The sequence below is a fragment of the Lynx canadensis genome, chromosome D1 (assembly GCF_007474595.2).
Source record: "Lynx canadensis isolate LIC74 chromosome D1, mLynCan4.pri.v2, whole genome shotgun sequence".
Taxonomy (NCBI): domain Eukaryota; kingdom Metazoa; phylum Chordata; class Mammalia; order Carnivora; family Felidae; genus Lynx; species Lynx canadensis.
The window spans coordinates 39,265,097-39,285,136 of NC_044312.2; the positions used below are offsets into that span (position 1 = coordinate 39,265,097).

The following is a 20,040-nucleotide window of genomic DNA, read 5'->3' on the forward strand; positions in this document are numbered from 1 at the left end:
GAAGTAGGGATGACACTTAGCTTGAAGAATTATTATAGGATTTGGATGAAATAAAGTGCTTTGTATTCAATAAATGGTAGCTACTAGTTTTACAGGGACAATAATCTTCCTATCCAAGCAGGGACTCAGATTCTATTTCCACAGGCACAATCCATGAGCTGACTCACCAAGCGGGTTGTCAGCGCTTGCCTCTCCCTCCCCACTCCTGAATGGAGTCGCTGAAGCCGGCAAGGTTAGATTTCCCCCCTCCCTCAAAGACCTTCGGTGAAGATTCCACAGTCTCCTTCTGTCAAGACCTTACAAAGTTTGAGCTGTTCCTTATACCTAACCTAAATCTTTCCACACTGTTCCACCCAGTTTCCTCCTCTTCTATCCTATCTAGAGACAGAAAAGAGCTGCTCTCTAGCCTCTGGGTAATATGCTCTCAGATTTAGGAGTTCACAGATATTTATTAGATACCCCCTGTGTACAACATCTGGTAAGACACCAAGGAAATAGGGGCACCCTGGTGGCTCTGTCGGTTAGGCATGTGACTTTGGCTCAAGTCATGATCTCACAGCTCGTGGATTCGAGCCCTGCGTTGGGCTCTGTGCTGACAGCTCAGAGCCTGGAGCCTGCTTCGGATTCTGTGTCTCCCTCTCTCTCTGCCCCTCCCCCACTCACCCTCTGTCTGTCTCTCTTTCAAAAATAAACAAACATCAAAAAAAATTTTTTTTTTTAAAGAAACCAAGGGAATAGATTTCGTTTTGTTCCACATTGTGGGAAGTTCTGGCCAATGAAAAACCATTTGAAATCAGGAGGCAGAACCATGTAGAAAAACCACATTAAATTTGATAGAAAAATCATACTAATCTAATACTAAGCTTTCAAATGCAATCACAGGAATATCTGGAGGTTTACAACTTACGGGGGAATACACCTCAAATGTAAATGCAGATGTTCAGTAATGTGTGACAAAAAAATCAAAGCAAAATATAGTTATGTGTAAGGGTTTATTGTACTCAGGGAAAGAGGCTGCTGGGAAAAAAAAAAACAGCACTGCTTTGATTTGACTTGATGTTTGGATGAAGAAGTTACAGATGGTGATATGTTCAACTGGAGAAAAGGAAGCCGAGAGGGGCACCTGGGTGGCTCAGTCGGTTAAGCGTCCGACTTCGGCTCAGGTCATGATCTCACAGTTTGTGGGTTCGAGCCCCGCGTCGGGCTGCGTGCTGACAGCTCGGAGCCTGGAGCCTGCTTCGGATTCTGGGTCTCCCTCTCTCTCTGCCCCTCCCCGGCTTGTGCTCTCTTTCTCTCAAAAATGAATAAGCATTTTTAAATTTTTTTTTTTTTTTTTAAAAAAAGCCTAGAAAGAAGCACAAGTGCCTTTTGAAGCAGCTTCTTGAAAGAGAAATCCAACTCCCTCAGTTCTGGGCATGTGCATTCCAAGAGGACGAAGAAAAGACACAGAGGGGAGGAGGGCCAGGGCTGGCACACAACCTGGAAAGGAAAGGGCAGCTGAGAGGAAGCAATTCAATCCCTTCTGGAAGCTCAGAATCTTCAGGAGCGTCTTCTTCCCTCCTCCCTTCTCTGCCCCCAACCCCTTCTACTCAGAGACCTTTCTAGGTGTGTGTTTGTCCTGAATGTTAAGGTTACTAAACCATGACTTTATGCTAGAAATTTTAGCCAGGAGGACCTGGCCTGGTCTTTCAGGGAAGATAAGTTTGCCCTTCAAAAATATTTTCGTTCCCTTCAGCTGTCTCTGCTTATGAGTAATGAACATTGGAGCTTGAAAAGCCAGTTTAGCGCCATATCATATGGGATTCCTTTGTGTGAATATCGTCAAGAAATTTGACCGCAGGAAGAAAAATTTAAGCGATTTAAATTCATCTTTGGTGACTCCTAGGCTCTGTAATTACCTTAACGTGCCTTTAGTGTCTAGTAAATTCCTTTACATTGTAGGTACACAAAATATTTTTGTTGAATGAATTAATGAATAACAAACATATCCACACTTGCCGAGCGATGTTTTACATTTTCTAAATTGGTACTAAATGTAATAAATAAACAAAGCTGAAAATTAAGTTTTTATGCATTCTGGGACATATAGACACAAGTTAATGGATTTGGCAGGACACTTCGGAAAGTCATTGCAAAAGGTAATGTTGCGTAACAGAAAACTAGTAAGTGTTATTAATCGGGTTTTTCATGATTACTATAACCTCTGCAGGTTGTAGCCAGGAAAATATAAAAGCCCTTGCAACTTGAAAACATTAAATTAAAACATTAATGTATTTCCACAAAGTCCTCTGCAGAAGTTCTTAGAAATGTAGAAATAGTTTTAAGATAAATGGTAAAATGATAAATGATAATACCTGTTTCACAAGCTTACCTCTTCATCTTAAAAAGTTGTAAGGAGGGGGGAAATCTTCAGGGAGTCACTAAGAATATGTGAATGATGATATAGGCTAATTCTTACCTATCCAGAATGTTCCGTAAGTTGGAACTTTCCTATGAGTTCCATTCTCTTTTTTTTAATTTTTTTTTTACAGTTTATTTATTTGTTTTGAGAAGAAAAGAGAGAGAGAGAGAGAGAGAGAGAGAGAGAAGGATGGGCAGAGAAAGACGGAGAGAGAGAATCCCAAGCAGGCTCCACGCTGTCAGTGCAGAGCCCAATGTGGGTCTCAATCCCACAAACCATGAGATCGTGACCTGAGCCGATAATCAAGAGTTGGACACTTCATTGGCTGAGCCACCCAGGTGCCCTCCCCCACCCCCCAAACTCCCTTCTCATCTGACAGAAGATTTGAGCAGAAAACGGCATTTGTTTGTCAGGATGATGAGACTGTTTTCGAGTAGAGGCCAGACCCTGTCCTTATCTGGCAGGAATGTGTAAATCCTCGGACAACTGTTCTACCTCAAGTTTGAACCTAACTTGGAAAAGATTGTGACAGCTTTTCTTTTACTGAAGAGAATACTATCTGCTACCAATACAATTTCAATAATAATAACCTCAGAAAACATAATCTTGTGTTTAATATTTTTAAATTTTTTTAAACATTTATTCATTTTTTTGAGAGACAGAGAAAGACAGTGCGAGCAAGGGAGGGGCAGAAAGAGAGGGAGACACAGAATCTGAAGCAGGCTCCAAGCTCTGAGCGTTAGCACAGAGCCTAACGCGGGGCTCAAACTCGCAAACTGTGAGATCATGACCTGAGCCGAAGTCAGACGCTTAACCGACTGAGCCACCAGGTGCCCCAATAATCTTGTGTTTTAAAAGAGACATTATAAGCCAATGGCTGAGAGCAAGGACATCAGCTTCTGAAAAGCCTATCGCACTGTGTGACAAAGGGTAAGTCACTGTACCTCCCTGAGCCTCAGCTTCCAGATCTGCAAAATGGGAATAATAAGAGTGCTGGGTCATTGCAAGGGTTGAAAGATGTAATTTAAAAAAACCGCAAAAATATAATAGTAATACTATTAGTTACTAATAATACTTATTATGATTACCGCCACCATCACATATATGTAGACGCCCTGGACCCACACCTACCCCTTACCCCAGCCTCCAATGCTTCTCACTGAGCCCACCTATCTCTGTACATGGAGCCAGGAAAGAATCAAAATCCCCGAGAAGAGAGGGCTAAGCAGCCTGGAAGCCCATGTTTCCTGTGGTCACTGATGTCCTTCCCCAGATCCAAGTAAGGGGTAACAACCACCTGGGATATCTCGCCCATGTCAACGTCGTCACAACTCTTTTTGTTGTTTGTTTTATTTTTGAGAGAGAGACAGAGTATGAGATGGGGAGGGGCAGAGAGAGAGGTAGACACAGAATCCGAAGCAGGCCCCAGGCTCTGAGCTGTCAGCACAGAGCCGGACGCAGGGCTCCAACCTCTGAACTTCGAGTTCCTGACCTGAGCAGAAGTCGGGCTCTTAAACGACTGCACCACCCAGGCCCCCTCCCCCCCCCCCCCCCCCCCCCCCCGTCGTCGCAACTCTTAGTAACCGCTGCCACAACACGACCACATGAACAACTAGGTAGCTCATTTCGTTGAAGGCCCCAGAAGACAAACCTGAATCTCCTACTGCCACCCAAACAAAAGTATCCCAAAATAAGGGCAATGTTTACTCCGTTACACGTCCATAAAACCTATGGGGCGCCTGGGTGGCTCAGTCGGTTAAGCGGCCGACTTCGGCTCAGGTCACGATCTCACAGACTGTGAGTTCGAGCCCCGCGTCGGGCTCTGTGCTGACAGCTCAGAGCCTGAAGCCTGTTTCAGATTCTGTGTCTCCCTCTTTCTGACCCTCCCTCGTTCATGCTATCTCTCTCTGTCTCAAAAATAAATAAATGTTAAAAAAATTAAAAAAAAAACCTAATTAATGCATCTTAGACTTCTTATTTACTTCCTTCAACCCAAGAAAAAGAAAATTTTGATCTTACACCGATTTCACTCAACCAGAGGAAAAGAGAAAAAGCACAGAAATAACTAAGTCCACTGCTTCTGGGCACTTCCATAATGGTCATCATTAGTTCGGTCACAAACAAAACATGCTATGATTTAAGTTGCCTGACGTCAGGCCAACCCCCCTCTTGATAAATGGCCTAAGCTCTTTGGTAAGTTCACCCTTTGCCACGTGACCGGGCGTTTTGGTGCTTTATCGACAGTTGAGGGAAACTCCAGCCTGGATGCTTACTGAAATCTCACTTCCCTCAATCCGACTGTGGTGGGAGGATGTGGAATTCAAACAAACCCAATTAATGCATCCTTTGCTACACAAATATGCTTGCATGCATGCATATATACCTTGGGTTCCCTAGAATTTAGATTTAGATATTTAGAATTCAGATATTTTTAGATTTTCTTTAATGTCTATTTTTTTTTGAGAGAGAGGGAGAGAGAGCTAGAGAGACAAAATGAGAGCAGGGGAGGGGCAGATAGAGGGAGACACAGAATCCAAAGCAGGCTCCAGGCTCCAAGCTGTCAGCACAGAGCCCAAAGGGGGGCTCAAACTCACGAACCGCGAGATCATGACCTGAGCCGACGTTGGAGGCTTAACCGACTGAGACACCCAGGCGCCTCCTAGACTTGGGTATGTCTAAGAAATAGTATAGATTGTTTATCTATAGTCATAAATTCAAATATATATAATATATGTATATATTATATATATATCTGTATATATGTGGATGTATGTATATATATATATGTAGATATATATGTCTGTATATATATGTATATATATAATGTATCTACTAGTTAGACGTTTTATTTAAAGCAGGCCAGAGGTAAGAAATAATTGGCTCTCCTACTCTTATTTTGTTCTACTTTTGTTGGAGGCATGGGTACCAAAGAAACACATTTTTTCCCATTTCCACCATGAAAGGAGAAAGTCTGCAGTGGACGTGTGAACATAGCTTGTGAAATGCCCCACTTGACTGGGGAACTTCACACGCAAGGGGGAACAGAGTGGGCAGGCCAGCTAGGGTGGCCTAACCCAACTCCAGTCACTGCTGCCAGCTGCGAACGTCAACTTGGTCGTCACATCTCTCTTTCTCCTCCCTTGCCCCTCTTCACCCAACATAATCTAAACATCTAGATTTGTATGTAAAAAGTCCTGATTTTTAAAATGTTGACAGCTGGTTCATATATTCAAAAATTACAATGCAGAACAAATAAATATGTCTATCTGCTTGCAAGATGAACCTACCAGAGGAGTCAACAGTTAGGGATCCTGACCCAAACTAAGATACCCCCGACAGCCTCACTAGATGTGGGACGTGGTGATCTGGAGTGGGTATGGAGGGTGGCTCTCTGGTTTTGGACTTGGACATGAGGCCACGTCATGCATTGGGATAGGTGATATATAGGAAGGAATAAACCGAGGAGAAGCATGAGTTTTGTTTGGGACGTGCTGATGTTGGACATGGGACATCCACTAAGAGAAACTTAGCCTGGAGACACAGATTTCAGACACAGGCACATCATAATGAGGTAGTGGTAGAAAAAGTGGGAATAGTGGTGATGATCCAGGGAAAGCCAATGGAACACGATTTAGAAAACTGTGGGTAACACCCTGATAAACACTAATATTCGATGACGAGGATGTGTGGGAGAAAGTTCTTAAAGGAGGATGAAAAGAAACATGCAGAGAAGTGAGAGAAGAATAAGGACATTTTAGTATCAAGGAGTGTGAGGAAGAAACAAGGTTTAAGGAGAGAACTCATCTATGAGTTGACATATCAACTATGTCTCGTGTTGCAGAAATCTCAAGCCAGTCAAGGGCAGAACAGTACCCATGGGACTTAGTCATAACATGGAAACACTATAGTGCATAAAAGCCAATGGGATTTGGGAGTCAGACCTGAATTTGGAATCTGGTTTTGCCACTTAAAGCATCACCTTGGACAGCAAAAACCTCTCAAAATCTCAGTTTTCTCATCCATAAGATGGGGATCATAATACCTACATCACATGGCTTTTATGAGGATTTGTAGTAAGCAAAATAAAGCCCCCATCCTCATGTAGCTTATGTGGGAGAGGTCGTCAATAAAGAAGTATACAAATAAATACTTAATTACAGGTAGTAATGTTTTAAAGAGCGGAAAGAAGAAAGTGGTATAGAACATTAGAGAGTAATTGGAGGAGTGGGTAGTCTCCATTTTAACCTGGTAGAGATGTTACCCCCAAGAAGGTGACATTTGAGCTGAAACTTGAAGGAAAAGGGAGAAAGACATTTGATGGTCTGGGCGAAGTGTAAAGGTTCTGAGGTGGGAAGGGGTTTGGCATGTTCCAGAACATCAGGAAAATCTGTGTGGCTACGGTGGGGTGGGGAAGCATAAGGGTTGACTACAGAAGTTGAGCAGACCACACAAGGGGACTGGGATTTCGACTAAGAATAATAAGGAGCCATCGGAGAGTTCTGAGTATGGAGGTGATGTGCGACGAGTTATGTTGTGAGAGCTCCCTCTGGGTTCTGTGTAGAGAACAGAATGGGGGGGGACAGCAGTAGAAGCTGTAACAGGATGCTACTACTGGGCTTGGAAGACATGAAAGGGGCTTGGACGAGGTTGCAGTTGGGGAGATTTAGGATGTATTTCCAATGTAGACTTAACAGGATTAGCTAAGGGACTGGATAGGAAGTTTGAAGATTTGACTTTTTAGATATTGGGCCTAAGCAATGGAGTGGATGGTGATGTCATTTCCTGAGATGGGGAAGAGCTGTTGAAGGGTGGTGTAGAATAAGAGTCCTGTTCTGGACAAGTTAAGTTTGAGAGGCCTAATGGACACCCAGGTGGGAAGTTAAGTTAAGCTTTGGGGATCTGAGGGGAAAAGAGGCCAGAGATACAAATTTTGGAGTCATGAGCGCAGCGGGGCTGGATGTGATCGCTCAAGAAATGAATGTGTAGGGACTGTGACTGAGCTCTCCAAAGTTTAGAGGTGAGGAGGAGGGACAGCCAGCAAAGGTGACAAAGAGTAGCACCAGCAAAACCAGGAGACTGGAGCATGGTGACCCAGAGTCTAAGTGGACAAAGTCTTTTCAAAGGGAAGGAGTCAACAATTCTGTCAGGTGCTACAGAGAAGTTGAGTGTGATGAGTTTGGGGGCTGTATTTGACTTTCAAGATCATCGGATTTGACCTTCAAGAGGAAGGTCACTCACCATCTGGAAACGAACAGTTTCCTTGGATTCACGGAAACAGAAGCCTATTTGCAACGGGCGAAGGAGTAAACAGTAAGGGCAGCAGTAGGAGCAACGGGTCTAGTGTGCTTACCGTTAACATGTAGGAATAGCTGCTATGGGCGCCGTACTAGCCCCTAAAAATTTTATGCAGAGGTCTGCGTGTATGGGACAAGCTGTGCTCTCCAGAAAGAGAAGTGATCGCTTTCATCATGTATTCAAAGGAGTCTGTCACTGTCACTGGAAACCCTGCAGTAGGAGGCTCAGTGGCTGGCCCAGAGCGACAACACTCAGACTAAGCACCCTCCCTGTGCCAGTTCCCTGTTGTGGCCAAGGACACAGGGCTGCCAGCCTTATTCATTTTTTTTTTTTTTTTAAGAACAGAAAAAGAAAAAAAAATCAGTAGTTCCTGTTTTCCATGAGCAAAGCCCCTTTAAAACTTAACCTTCCATCGCTTCTCGGGCTTTTGGCTCAGATCAAATGCAGTGTGTGTTCTGGTCAGTTAAAATACCTGGTAAGTCCTCTACCTGAGGACAATACGTTAAGTGGATTTGGAGAGCAGGGAGATGGAATAGGAGCTCTCTCCGTCCACACATCGAGCTGGTATCGCAGTATCTCCAGGGATGGTGGACCCAAAATAAATAAATAAACGAAGATAAAAATAGAAATATATAAAACTTTAATCTTCCAGAGTCTGTTCTCAGTCTGGACTACAAGACCCCCCCCCCGTGCGACCTCTGGTGGCTGTTTCAAAAAATGCAGCCCAAGCATTTCTATTTTATAGGAAGGATATTTGCAAAGATTGCTTAGAAAAATGAATTTTTTGTAAATCATATCATATTTCCTAATCACGTATATTGTCAAAAAAATCAATTGTAACCAATAACAATAATACAATATCTAGCTAGTATATACATTATAGAGTTATAAGCGCGTATATGAAATAACCCCAAAATAAAACAGTGTAAGACTTAAAAATTTTGTTAACCACTAGGGAAATTGTACATATAGGCAGAGTTCCAGAGAAGCAGTTTAGTAGAAGCATTCTGCATCCAGACTTTATATTTTCCTTCCAGACACAGTATCAGTAAAACTGGCCATTTTTTGCTGGTCTCTTCTTTCGTAAGAATGGGCAATAGAGGAGGCCTAAAATCTGTTTGTATGACTGGTTCTGTGATGGAAAGTGGGGGAAAAAAAAATGGAGAGTCTGAAAAAATGTACTTGTGGGCCTGCAGCATCAGCTCTTGGGAATCCTTAGAGAATTTGGGCCCCGCTGGGGATTCAACAATCCTCCTCAGAAAATATCAAGTTCTCTGAGTATAGGAGTCACATCTTACAGTTCTTTTCTTTCCTCTAGGAATGCTGGCACCCAAGAGATTTGCAATAAAAACCTGATTGTTCGAAAAGCATGAAATGTGCACCCAGTAGTCACTGAGAAGGAATCACGAAAACGAGGGGCTCCAGTGGTTCCAAAATAACATCTGTGAGGGATTCTGGGCTTCTAGAGCTTATCTTTTCCCAAACCATCAATGAGAACTATCAATACCCAGACCATATAACCCATAAACTATGTGTATATACAATAAAATTCTTGGATGGTTTTTTGACCTGTTTATTTTAAAATTTTTTTTTAATGTTTATTTATCCTTGAGAGAGAGAGAGCATGTGCATGAGTAGGGGAGGGGCAGGGGGAGGGAGACACAGAATCTGAAGCAGGCTCCAGGCTCCCAGCTGTCAGCACAGAGCCTGACACGGGGCTTGAACTCATGAACCGCAGGATCATGACCCTAGCCAAAGTCAGACACTCAACCAACTGAGTCACCAGGCACCCCGATTTTTTGACCTGTTTAAATGACTTCGATTCTTCTGGGTCAGCGATTTTTCAAATTGGTCCCTGCGCCATCAGCCTCAACATCAACCGTGAACTCAGTAGAAATGCAAATTCTGCCCATTCCCCACCCACCCCCCAACTACTGAGCCAGTTACTGTAGGAATGAGTCCCAGCATTCTGCTTTTAACATGCTCTCCCAGGTAATTCTGATGAAATCGAAACTCTGGGAACCCCTGTTATTGGTCATACCTATATTGATAAAGATGGAAGATGTTATTGTGCTTTTCTTGGCAAAAATTCTACTTCTCATTAAATTAAATAACTCCACCAAAAATGTGGGGTGGCAATGTAGATGCTGACGCCCAGCTCATTTTTTTCCTAGATACAAGCTTATTTGCACAGAGGTGAACTAATTGTAAAATTAGCTCAAGAATTTCCCAAGGATCCATTTTTCTTCTGATAGTCATGGTTTTGTAATCAATAAAATAATCACTCTCCCATCAAATAGGTAATTTCAGTTTCATTTCAGAACTACACTTCGTTTGTCACTGAGATTACCTGCAGGTGGGTTTTTAATGTGGCATTCATCTCTTTTAATATAAAGTTCTTCTTCCAGTACTTCCTTAATTCGCTTATGTGGTTCTGAATACAAGAATTTCTTCCCTATAAAGACATTAATCAAATTAGTTACTTATCATAAATTACGCCCAACTTGCTGGCCATTATACCCACTGAATAACTATTTTCTAAAAGGACACATCCTTCCATACAGAGAGCAGATGATTTGCCCCTGAGACTCTATTTTGGAAAAATCCCTTTCATTGTAATTTTTGGTTCTTTTGGGACTTTTTGCCGTCACATAATTCCTGAACTTTTGTGGTGAGTTTCAGATACCTCTTTTCAGGTATTATGAAGAAACAGATGGAGTTTCCTTCATTAGCTTCAAGATAACTCATTTATTCAATAAATCCCCTTTTTTTTTTTTAGTTTATTTTTTGAGAGAGAGAGAGCAGGGGAGAGGCAGAGAGAGAGGAAAGGAGAGAGAGCATCCTAAGCAGACTCCACACTGTCAGCACTGAGCCCGATGCAAGACTCAGGCTCATGAACCGTGAGATCATGATCCGAGCCGAAATCAGGAGTCAGACACTTAACCAACTGAGCCACCGAGAAGCCCCTATTCAATAAACCCTTAGTACAGACCTAGTCTGTGCCAGGCATTTGGCTAGGGGCAGAGGACCTAGCAATGAATAAGACACATGTCTGCATGAAGTTTATAATCCAGATACATGACACAGAACAGCCCCAGCATTATTTAATCATTACTTTTAGAGATCAACCTGAATTGTAGTAATGAACCACGGATGGACATATGACTTTTTCCTGGCCTCTAAGCCTGGCCCTGTAGGATATCACTGCTATTGTGGAGGACTGGATTATTTGTTCTAAGCACTTTAGCAATATTTCTTCTGCTCACCCCCCGCCCCGAGCTCTGTGCTGACACTGTCTTCCCCAGTCTCTCCTGTCAGCCCCACTCTCTTGGTCTCTGAGCTTCATCATGGCCCTTCTGCCCATTCCCACCTCAAAGCCTTTGTACATTCTATTTTCGGCCTGAACTGCCTTTCTCCTAATATTTTTGCCTGGGTAACTTCGACTCAAATTTCAAGTGCAGGCTAAAACGTCAGTTCTTTGGGGAAACTTTCCCTGACTCTACAATCTTGAAATGTCCCTGGTTACTTTTTCTCATAATACTCTCTTTTCTTTTATTTCATTTATTACAATTTGTATATGGCTTCATTTGCTTTATTTGCCATTATCTATGTAACTACTAGTTGAATATATGCCTTCCTTACCAGACCATACATACTGTAGGGCAGGAACGTTGTCTGTTCAGTCCATCCGAGTCCTAGAACACAATCTGGCACAATAATAGACCAAATATGTGTTCAAGCAGAACTCAGCATGGTTAAATTAGATAGAGTTCAAAGACTATTCTTGTGCATGAATTCCAATGCAGCCTTGTCAATGTAAGGGAACAAGTAGTTCTAATCTTAATACTCAAAAGCTCAATCCAAGGAACCATGGAAAACCTAAACAACCAAATACTTTAGCTATTTTAAGATGTGACTTTAACTCACAATAGTATGTGCCTCATCTTTTCCAGACTAACCGATACACTGGTGAATAGATTTGACTTGTGTACAGACGGGTCCAAATGGGGTAATAGACCAGTTGCCTCTGGCTATGTGGGTCATTCCTGGTCATGAAAACTCAAACATGCCCTCAAACATGAACAAGGTAAAATTAGACACTTTCTGGGTCTCACACTTGTTTCCCAAAAGTTAGGAGTCCTATGAATGGGAGATGGCAGTTAGCATTACTCAGTCTTAACTTTGGTTTAAATGTTTTTGGCTAAATTAGGAGCTGAAGGAAGGAAAGGGTGTAGGAACCATGGCTAAGAAGGAAGAAAATCCTGTAACCGGTCAGTAGTACAGAAGAGATCACCTGCTCTAAGTTCAAGTCTCTTGACGAATTTCAGCTGTGCTGCTACAAGAGTTTCTGGAGGAAATCATTAAAGGTTTTGAGGAACTGTTAAAAATTATAGTGGGAAAGAGCTTAGTCTAGGCAAATATTCCCTGCTCCAAGAAGGAAGGAGGAAGGGAAGAAAGGAAGGAGGGAAGGAAGGAAAAGAAAGAAGGAAGGAAAAAAGGAAAAAGGAAAAAATTCTACAAACTCTGACATAGCAACTGGAGGTTGATCTTCAACATTTTGAGTGGGTTAGTCAACAGATGGCTTGTGAGTCACAGACTTTGAAGAACAGTGATCACCAAGTTTTAAGGACCTACTTAAAACAATGTTATCCCAGACTAAATGGCTTTCTTTTGTTAAGAGCTAATTAACAATTGCTATAATTTATTGAATGCTACCATACATATATTATTAGCATCTTACATATATTATCTCTCTTTCTCAAAATCACTCTATGGGCAGGGATAATTATTCCTAATTTGATAGTTGAGAAAGCAACTCTCAGAAGTCACAAAACTAGTCATAAAAATTAAAAGCCAAGCCTACCTGATTCCCAAACCCCAGTTACTACACTAGCTAGATTAGGGGGATGTTGTAGCCATAATGTATCTGCATTTCAACAAAGGCATTTGATAAAGTGTATTTGTAGGAGGCAGAGCACTCATGGCAAAGATCAGGGTCTTCTAGAGGCTCTGCTCGGAACTCTTGGAACCACCTCCTAATTTGGATATAGGAATTGCCAATAAATTCACCAAATGTGAGAATGGCACAGACTTGCTGAATGGCAAACTCAGGACTCAAAGGGCTGCTTGCATACCAGGAACGAAATGCTAAATTTCATAAAATGGTATTGATGGAGATAAATACACTAACTTGTTTTTAGGACGAGACAATTAACTGCATAAATATAAGGTAGGAAAAGTTTCCAAATGTTTTCAATTGGACAAAAGAGGAAAGAAAAACTAAGGATGTCATAGACTGCATTTGTTATGTATATTAATAATACAATGTGCCGGCCAAAACAGCTAATGTGATCCTGGATCCGTTTAATAGAAGCATAAGGTTCGGCTCAAGGGAGGTTATCGTCCACCACACTAGCCTAATCTGATCACATCTGGAATACTGGATTCAGTGATTTAATAAACTGGAGAATGTTGGAAGAGGTTAGCCAGCACGGTGAGAGAGCTCCAAAGAATTTTAAAGATGACACTGAAGTCTATGAAAGATTTGGTGGCTGCTCAAATATCCACCTTCATACAATTTAAGGGTGTTTCATTGGAAAAGGACCTCATTTCATCTCTGTCTATTTCAGATCAGATCTGTGATGAGGGAGTAGAAGCTACAGAGAGATTGAAGACCTTTCCAAAAAACATTTGAAAATTGAATGGGTACTTCATGTGGGTGTGAATAGCCTGGCTCTACTTAGGCTGAGGCCCTCAGAGAAGATTCTCCGGAAGGCTGAAGCAAGAACTCCACATGCCCCACCCCCGACTTTGTGAGTTCCTGAAAGTTTGGACACATGCCTTAATTCGTTACTCACTTCTCTGCAGCTTGCCCAATGCCTGGCATGCAGTAAGGAAAATTCCCAGATGGAATTTTAGTCAGAATAAGGATGTACTTAAATATACTGTATACTTAAACATACTAGATTTCATTGCTCTAAGTAAGACCCCTGCATGCCGTTGATAATAATCCAAGGAATGTGGGGCTGATGCTGAGGGAAGAGGCCCTTTCATTAGGAGACACAGGTTCTGCGGATCCTTAATGAGATGTCCTGGGAGCAGAGTGTGTGGCCCCCTGAGACAGGGGAGCTGAGCCCACCCCTCCCTCCTGGGGTCTGCCTGGGCACCGAAGGAACTGCTAGAGCCTGAGGCCGGTCCCTAGAGAGGCAATCAAGGAGGCAATGCAGAAGGGCTAGAAACTGCTGGTGTTCCTCTTTTGGCCTATGATATTCACCATCATCATTCCTCAGCACTCACTGAAAACCTGTAGAGCACAAGTGGGCTGTGAAACATCTGTAAATTCGTGAAACAACATGGATGAGTGCTGAGGTCTGGAGCAGACTCAGGTTTCAGCCAGGTTGGTTGTGACTGGACCAGAACTACCTTTACTCACTTGAATATTGTTTGTGTGTTCGGCAGGGCAAAGGAGGAAACCGTGTGTTGAAATGTGGCCCATAATTGTAAGATTCTAAAAGCCTCAGGTAGTAACAATTGATGAACTGAGAGTCCAACAGATGTGAGTTTAAGTGTTTTAAGTATTTCTCCAGCATTGACTGAACGACTGTAGGAAAGTCACTTCATTTCCTCTAATCTAGACCTCAGTTTCCTGGTCTGTAAAATGAAGGAATTGGCAAAAATGATCTATGTATTTCTGTGTGTGTGTGTGTGTGTGTGTGTGTATAATTTTTATATATACAGATTATAAATGTCTATACATTTTATTATATAGAAATTAATATATATTATTTAGATATAAATAATAATTCATATACAATATATAATACATAATTGTACATAACATATAGAATTATATAGCAATATATTAATATATAATATGTATTTTATATATAAATATATTTATATTATTTACATATACTTAGTATATAAAATAATTTGCATTATTTATATATATTTATTATATATAAATATATTATATATTTATTATATACAATTTTAAATTTATATTATATATTACAGATTTTTATAATTATAATTTTATAATATTTTCCATGCAGATTTTATATTTACAATTTTATAATTTATACACACGTATACACACACACACACACACACACACACACTTTTTTTTTCAATACGTTTCAGGCCAATGCCACTACCTATAGGTTGGAGGCTACTTGGGCTCAGGGAGCCTTTTGTGAAACAGGCTTTGGGGAAAGGGACCTGATCCTCTCGACCACAGTGCCATCAGCTCCCCTACCTTTGCCGAAACGGCAGCTCTGCCCCCTCCAAAACCCTCCTGGCCCCAGCCAGTCTCACTGGCGTTTCCCCCCAGTCCCCATTTCACGCGTTCTGCACACCACACGTCCCTCCGGGCCGGGTGCGCGACTGGAGGGGAACTCACGCTGTTTGCAAGACTCCTGGGGTCCGCCGCCGCCGGGTTCCCCTCGCGCCCCGCACCCCAGTCCCGCCGGCGGCCGAGGCTGCTCCCCGTCGCGGCCCGGCTCCGGCGCCGCCACCGAGGTCACCGCCACCGCTTCCTCCCGCCTCATGCCGCGGGGATCTTCGCCGGCTGCCCCCGGCCTTCTCCGCTCCTCCGCGCGCTACCTAGGGAACGCCGGGCGTCTCCGGTTGCCATAGTGACTGCGGATCCTCGTGGCGGCAGAAGTTCTCAGCGTGCTTCTCCAAGGCCCTAGGTGTCCCGCGCGCCCAGGGCGGCCCTGAAGTTAGGGAGCATCGATTACCTACCCACCAAAACAAAGGACTTTCCATTAGGCTTTCGTTTGTTTCTCACTCCCACTTCGCAGGAGTAGCTTTACTATTCCCAGGTAGGGAAACTGAGATTCAGGAAAGCTAAGGAAATTGTCCGAGGTCACAGGCCCAAAGAATAGGTCACCCCCTGGAGCGGGTAGGAGTAGGAGCAGGTACTAGACAGGTGAGTTCAGGGTAAGGTCGCTAGTTTCACGTGCGTTGAGCTCATCCTGTCTCGCTCCCTGCTACACACGTGATCAAATAAATGCATGTGGAGGATCCCAAACTTTTGGATTCTAAGTTGTTTTTAAACAACTCTTGTAGTTTTCAAGCACTTTTGTATTCACAGTCTATTTCAATCTATACATAGTAACTATTTTTACAGATGAGAATATCAAATTCAGAGACATTTGATTTGAGTAGCAAACGGGAAAACCTAGAGCTTTATTTGGAGCATGAGGTTGCTTTTGTTTTGCTTTTGCAGTCATTGAAAAATAAAATTACGATGTGGTGTTAATTTTATGAGGAGTAAATGTGCATTATTTTACAGAGTCGAATAGTTCTACACACTTATAACCAAATGCAGGGGACCCCACCTGCCTCCATTTCATCCCCAAAGCAACCACTTTCACGTCTCTTGGCTGACACTTTAGTATTTACAACCATGTAACCAAGTGTTTATTTTGATGCTTTTAGGTTTTTCAGTTTTAGGTATCATATGCTGATCTCCTACTTTGAAAGAATAAGGCTTTATCTTTCTTTCCTTTTCCTCACCTCCCATATATTCACTGCCCCCTCAAACCCCTAGTAAAGATAAATCAAAATCTTGGCCAGAGCATTTGTATTACTATGACTATGTTAACTCTAGTCACAGCTGATCTACATAATAATACTATGGTGACTTTTCCCTTCTGAATAGCGTTTTAACTTCCTGGAGTTGGTAACTGCCTTTGTTTTTAATTTTCTTGCTTTTTAATGTCCTTATCACTGATGGGTTCCTAAACTCTCTCTCTTAATATGTTCCAACTCATGAGCAATTTTGTCAATTTTATCTTTTTTAAAAAGGGTTGGACTGGTTGCTCTCTAGACCTCTAGTTGCACAGCTGCCGCCTAAGGATTTCCCTTTGGCTGTCTCTTGCATTCGATCCCTTGTTTTGTGTATCCCATCTTTTCTCATTCCTGTTTTACTCACTTATTTGGCGAAGTCTGGCCCCAGTAGCATTTTGAGAAATCGTATATAGAAGATAAAATGTCCAAGTCCTATCAGTCTGAAAGTGTCTTTATTTTACTCTCTACTAACGTGGAAGTTTGGCTGGGTAAAGAACTTTAGATTGGAAATCATTTTTCCTCAGAATTTTAAAGTCATTGTCTTCCGGTATCTAATATTGCCATAGAGAATTCTGCTGCCATTCTATTCCTTACCGCTGGTACAGGCCCAATTTTTTTTTTTTGTTTTTGTTTTTTTGTGTTTTCCTTCTAGAAACTTGGAGTCTCTTCTCTTTGTTCTCATTATTCTCAAATTTCATGAGGATACATCTTGATATGGATAAATTTTCCATCCATTTTGCTGGGCACTCAACAGATCAATCTAGAAATTCATGTCCTTCATTTTAGGGAATTTTTGTTGAATCATTTTTTGCAATTTCTTTGTTTTCTCTGTTCTTCTGGAAGTCCTGTCATTTGTATGTTAGAGCTCCTGATTTGTCATCTACTATTCTGACCTATTTTTTCCTGTCTCTATGTCTATTTTTACACTATTTTCTAGGACAGTTCCTCAATATTATTTTCTAAATTCTATTTTTCACTTCTGCTGTCATGTTTTTAATTTCTCAGAGCCCTCTGAATGTTTGTTTTTACAAAACATCTTGGCCTTGTATCATGGTACAATATCTTATGTCTCTGAGGATATTAACGATATACTTCAGTTCCCATGTTAGTTTCTTCTTGTATAATTGCTGCTTCCTCCAAGATACCTATTCCTGTTTATTTTGGTTTCTGTCTTAGTAGGTGATCATCATCAATATTCAAGTGGTATTTGACTGTCTTGCCTTATCTAGCAGTGGAAAATATGAACGTGTGCATATAGTGGGACTTATTAACTAGGGGCTTTAGTGATAGGTGACTGCCTGGGATGTTCAGTTATGGAACAGTATGATGTCAGTATTTTAAGTTCTTATCTCTTGAACTGCTCTGACTCTCCGTGGAGTGATTCCTCCAATCTCCCTGCTGGAGGGTGTCTGTCTGGTGTCGGTGCCCTGGGAAGTGAGTGGGAAAAGACAACCGAGGGCTCAACATGAAGTATGAAAATATTCACAAAATTTCCCTGTTTGGTATGGTGGTCCTGCCCTCAATTGTGTTTTGTACCTTCCAGTCCAGAAGGCCTCTCTTTAGCTTCCTCCACAGATTTACCTCCAGTCTTCTGCTCAGGTGGGAAGTCACTCATTTAGCTTCTCAGAATTGGGAAATCGGGGGTCTAACTGCTTTATTTTTATTGTGGTGAAATACACATAAAATTTAACCAATTTTAAGCATATAATTCAATGGAATTAAGTATATTCACAATGTTGTACAGCCGATACCACTCTCAAACAGAAACTGTGTCCCAAACAGAAACTCTGTACCCATTAAATGATAATTCCCAATTTCCCCCTCTCCTAGCCCCTGGGAACCTCTATTCTAGTTTCTGTCTCTATGAATTTGTCTTTAGGTACCTCATATAAGTGGAATCATATAATATTTTTCCTTTTGTTTCTGGCTGATTTCACTTAGCATAATGTTTTCAAAGTTCATGTATGTCATAGCATGTATAAGAACTGCATTCTCTTTTAAAGTTGAATAGTATTCCAATGTATGGATATACTACATTTTCTTATTCATCTGTTGATCGACGTTTGGGTTGTTTCCACCTTTGCTGGTTTCCAATAATGTTGCAATGAACACTGATACACAAGTTAGCTATTTGAGTTCTTGCTTTCAATTCTTTTGAGTACATATCTAACAATGGAATTGCTGAATCATATGGTAATTCCAAGTTTAACTTTTTAAGGAACCATCAAACTTTTTCAAGTGGCTGTACTATTTTACATTCCCAACCGCAACGTACAAGGGTTCCAGTTTCTCTACATCCTGACCAACGCTTGTTACTTTCCTTTTTAAAAGAAATAATAATAGTCTGCTGTCCTAATGAGTGTGAAGTGGTTATCTTTGTGGTTTTGATTTGCATTTCTCCAATGATTAGTGATGTTGAGCATCTTTTCATGTGCTTATAGCCTATCTGTATATCTTCTTTCTATTTATTTATTTTTTTTGAAAGAGAAGGAGTGTGCAAGGAGGGGAGAGGGGAGTGGGAGAGAGAAAGAGAGAGAGAGAATCTTAAGCAGGCTCCACACTCAGCCTGGAACCCGATGCAGGGCTCAAACCCACGAGCCTGAGATCATGACCTGAGCTGAAATGAAGGTTTGGACGCTCAACCGACTGAGCCACCCAGGCGCCCCTCTATATATCTTCCTTGAAGAGATAGCTATTCAAGTATTTTGCTTGTGGGATTCTTTGTTGTTGTTGAGTTGTAGGAGTTCTTTATATATTTTGAATATTAATATCTTATAGGATATATGATTTGTAAATATTTCCTCCTATTCCATGAGCTGCTTTCTCATTTTGTTGATAGTGTCCTTTGATTTTAAAAAGTTTTTATTTGGGGCACCTGGGTGGCTCAGTCAGCTAAGCGTTAGACTTCAGCTCAGGTCATGATCTCACGGTTCACGGGTTAAAGCCCCACGTTGGGCTCTGTGCTGATAGCTCAGAGCCTGGAGCCTGCTTCGGATTCTGGGTCTCCCTCTCTCTCTGCCCCTTCCTCCCTCCCTCTCTGCCCCTCCCCCGATCGCACTCTGTCTTTCTCTCTCTCTTTCTATCTTAAAAATAAATATTTTAAAAAGTTTCAGGGGCACCTGGGTGGCTCAGTCAGTTAGGCATCCGACTTCAGCTCAGGTCATGATCTCACAGTTTGTGGGTTCGAGGCCCGCATGGGCCTCTGTGCTGATAGCTCAGAGGCTGGAGCCCACTTCACATTCTGTGTCTCCCTCTCTCTCTGCCCCTCCCCTGCTTGTGCTATGCCTCTCTCTGTCTCTCAAAAATGAAAAAGTATTTTTTTAAGTTTTAATTTTGATGTAGTCACATTTATCTGTTTTTCCATTTGATGCCTTTGCTTTTGATGTCACATCCAAGAAACCACTGCCAAATTCAATATCGTGAAGACTTTTTCCCCTACATGCTTTCTCCTGAGAGTTTTATAGTTTTAGCTCTTACATTTAAGTCTTTGACCATTTTGAGTTAATTTTTTTATTAACATTACAGTGTGATGTAGGAGTCTAACTTTTTTTTTTTTACATTTATTTATTTTTGAGAAACAGTGAGACAAAGCATGAGTGGGGGAGGGGCAGAGAGAGAAGGAGACACAGAATCCGAAGCAGGCTCCAGGCTCTGAGCTGTCAGCACAGCTTGTGGGTTCAAGCCCCACAAACTGTGAGATCATGACCTGAGCTGAAGTTGGATGCTCAACAGACTGAGCCAGCCAGGTGCCCCAAGAGTCTAACTTT

General features: G+C 41.8%; 1 protein-coding gene and 1 non-coding gene across 4 annotated transcripts in view; one reads left to right on the top strand and one right to left on the bottom strand.

The window, feature by feature from the left end:
• CD1H11orf97 (chromosome D1 C11orf97 homolog) overlaps positions 1-15,246 on the bottom strand; it is a 19,962-nt gene extending 4,716 nt beyond the window's left edge. For all 3 annotated transcript variants that reach the window (XR_003972348.1, XM_030332462.1, XM_030332461.1), the window contains exons 1-2: positions 15,099-15,246; positions 10,047-10,151 (exon numbers count right to left, since the gene is read on the bottom strand). Coding sequence is in view for 2 of the 3 variants with exons in the window: in XM_030332462.1 (XP_030188322.1) it covers positions 10,047-10,151; positions 15,099-15,246 (253 nt within the window). In the remaining variant the exon portion in view is untranslated. The remainder of the gene's footprint in view (positions 1-10,046; positions 10,152-15,098) is intronic.
• Positions 8,108-8,294, top strand: LOC115526666. The gene has a single exon (XR_003972715.1). It is a non-coding gene; the product is annotated as a U2 spliceosomal RNA (small nuclear RNA).
• Positions 15,247-20,040: the final 4,794 nt, after the last annotated feature.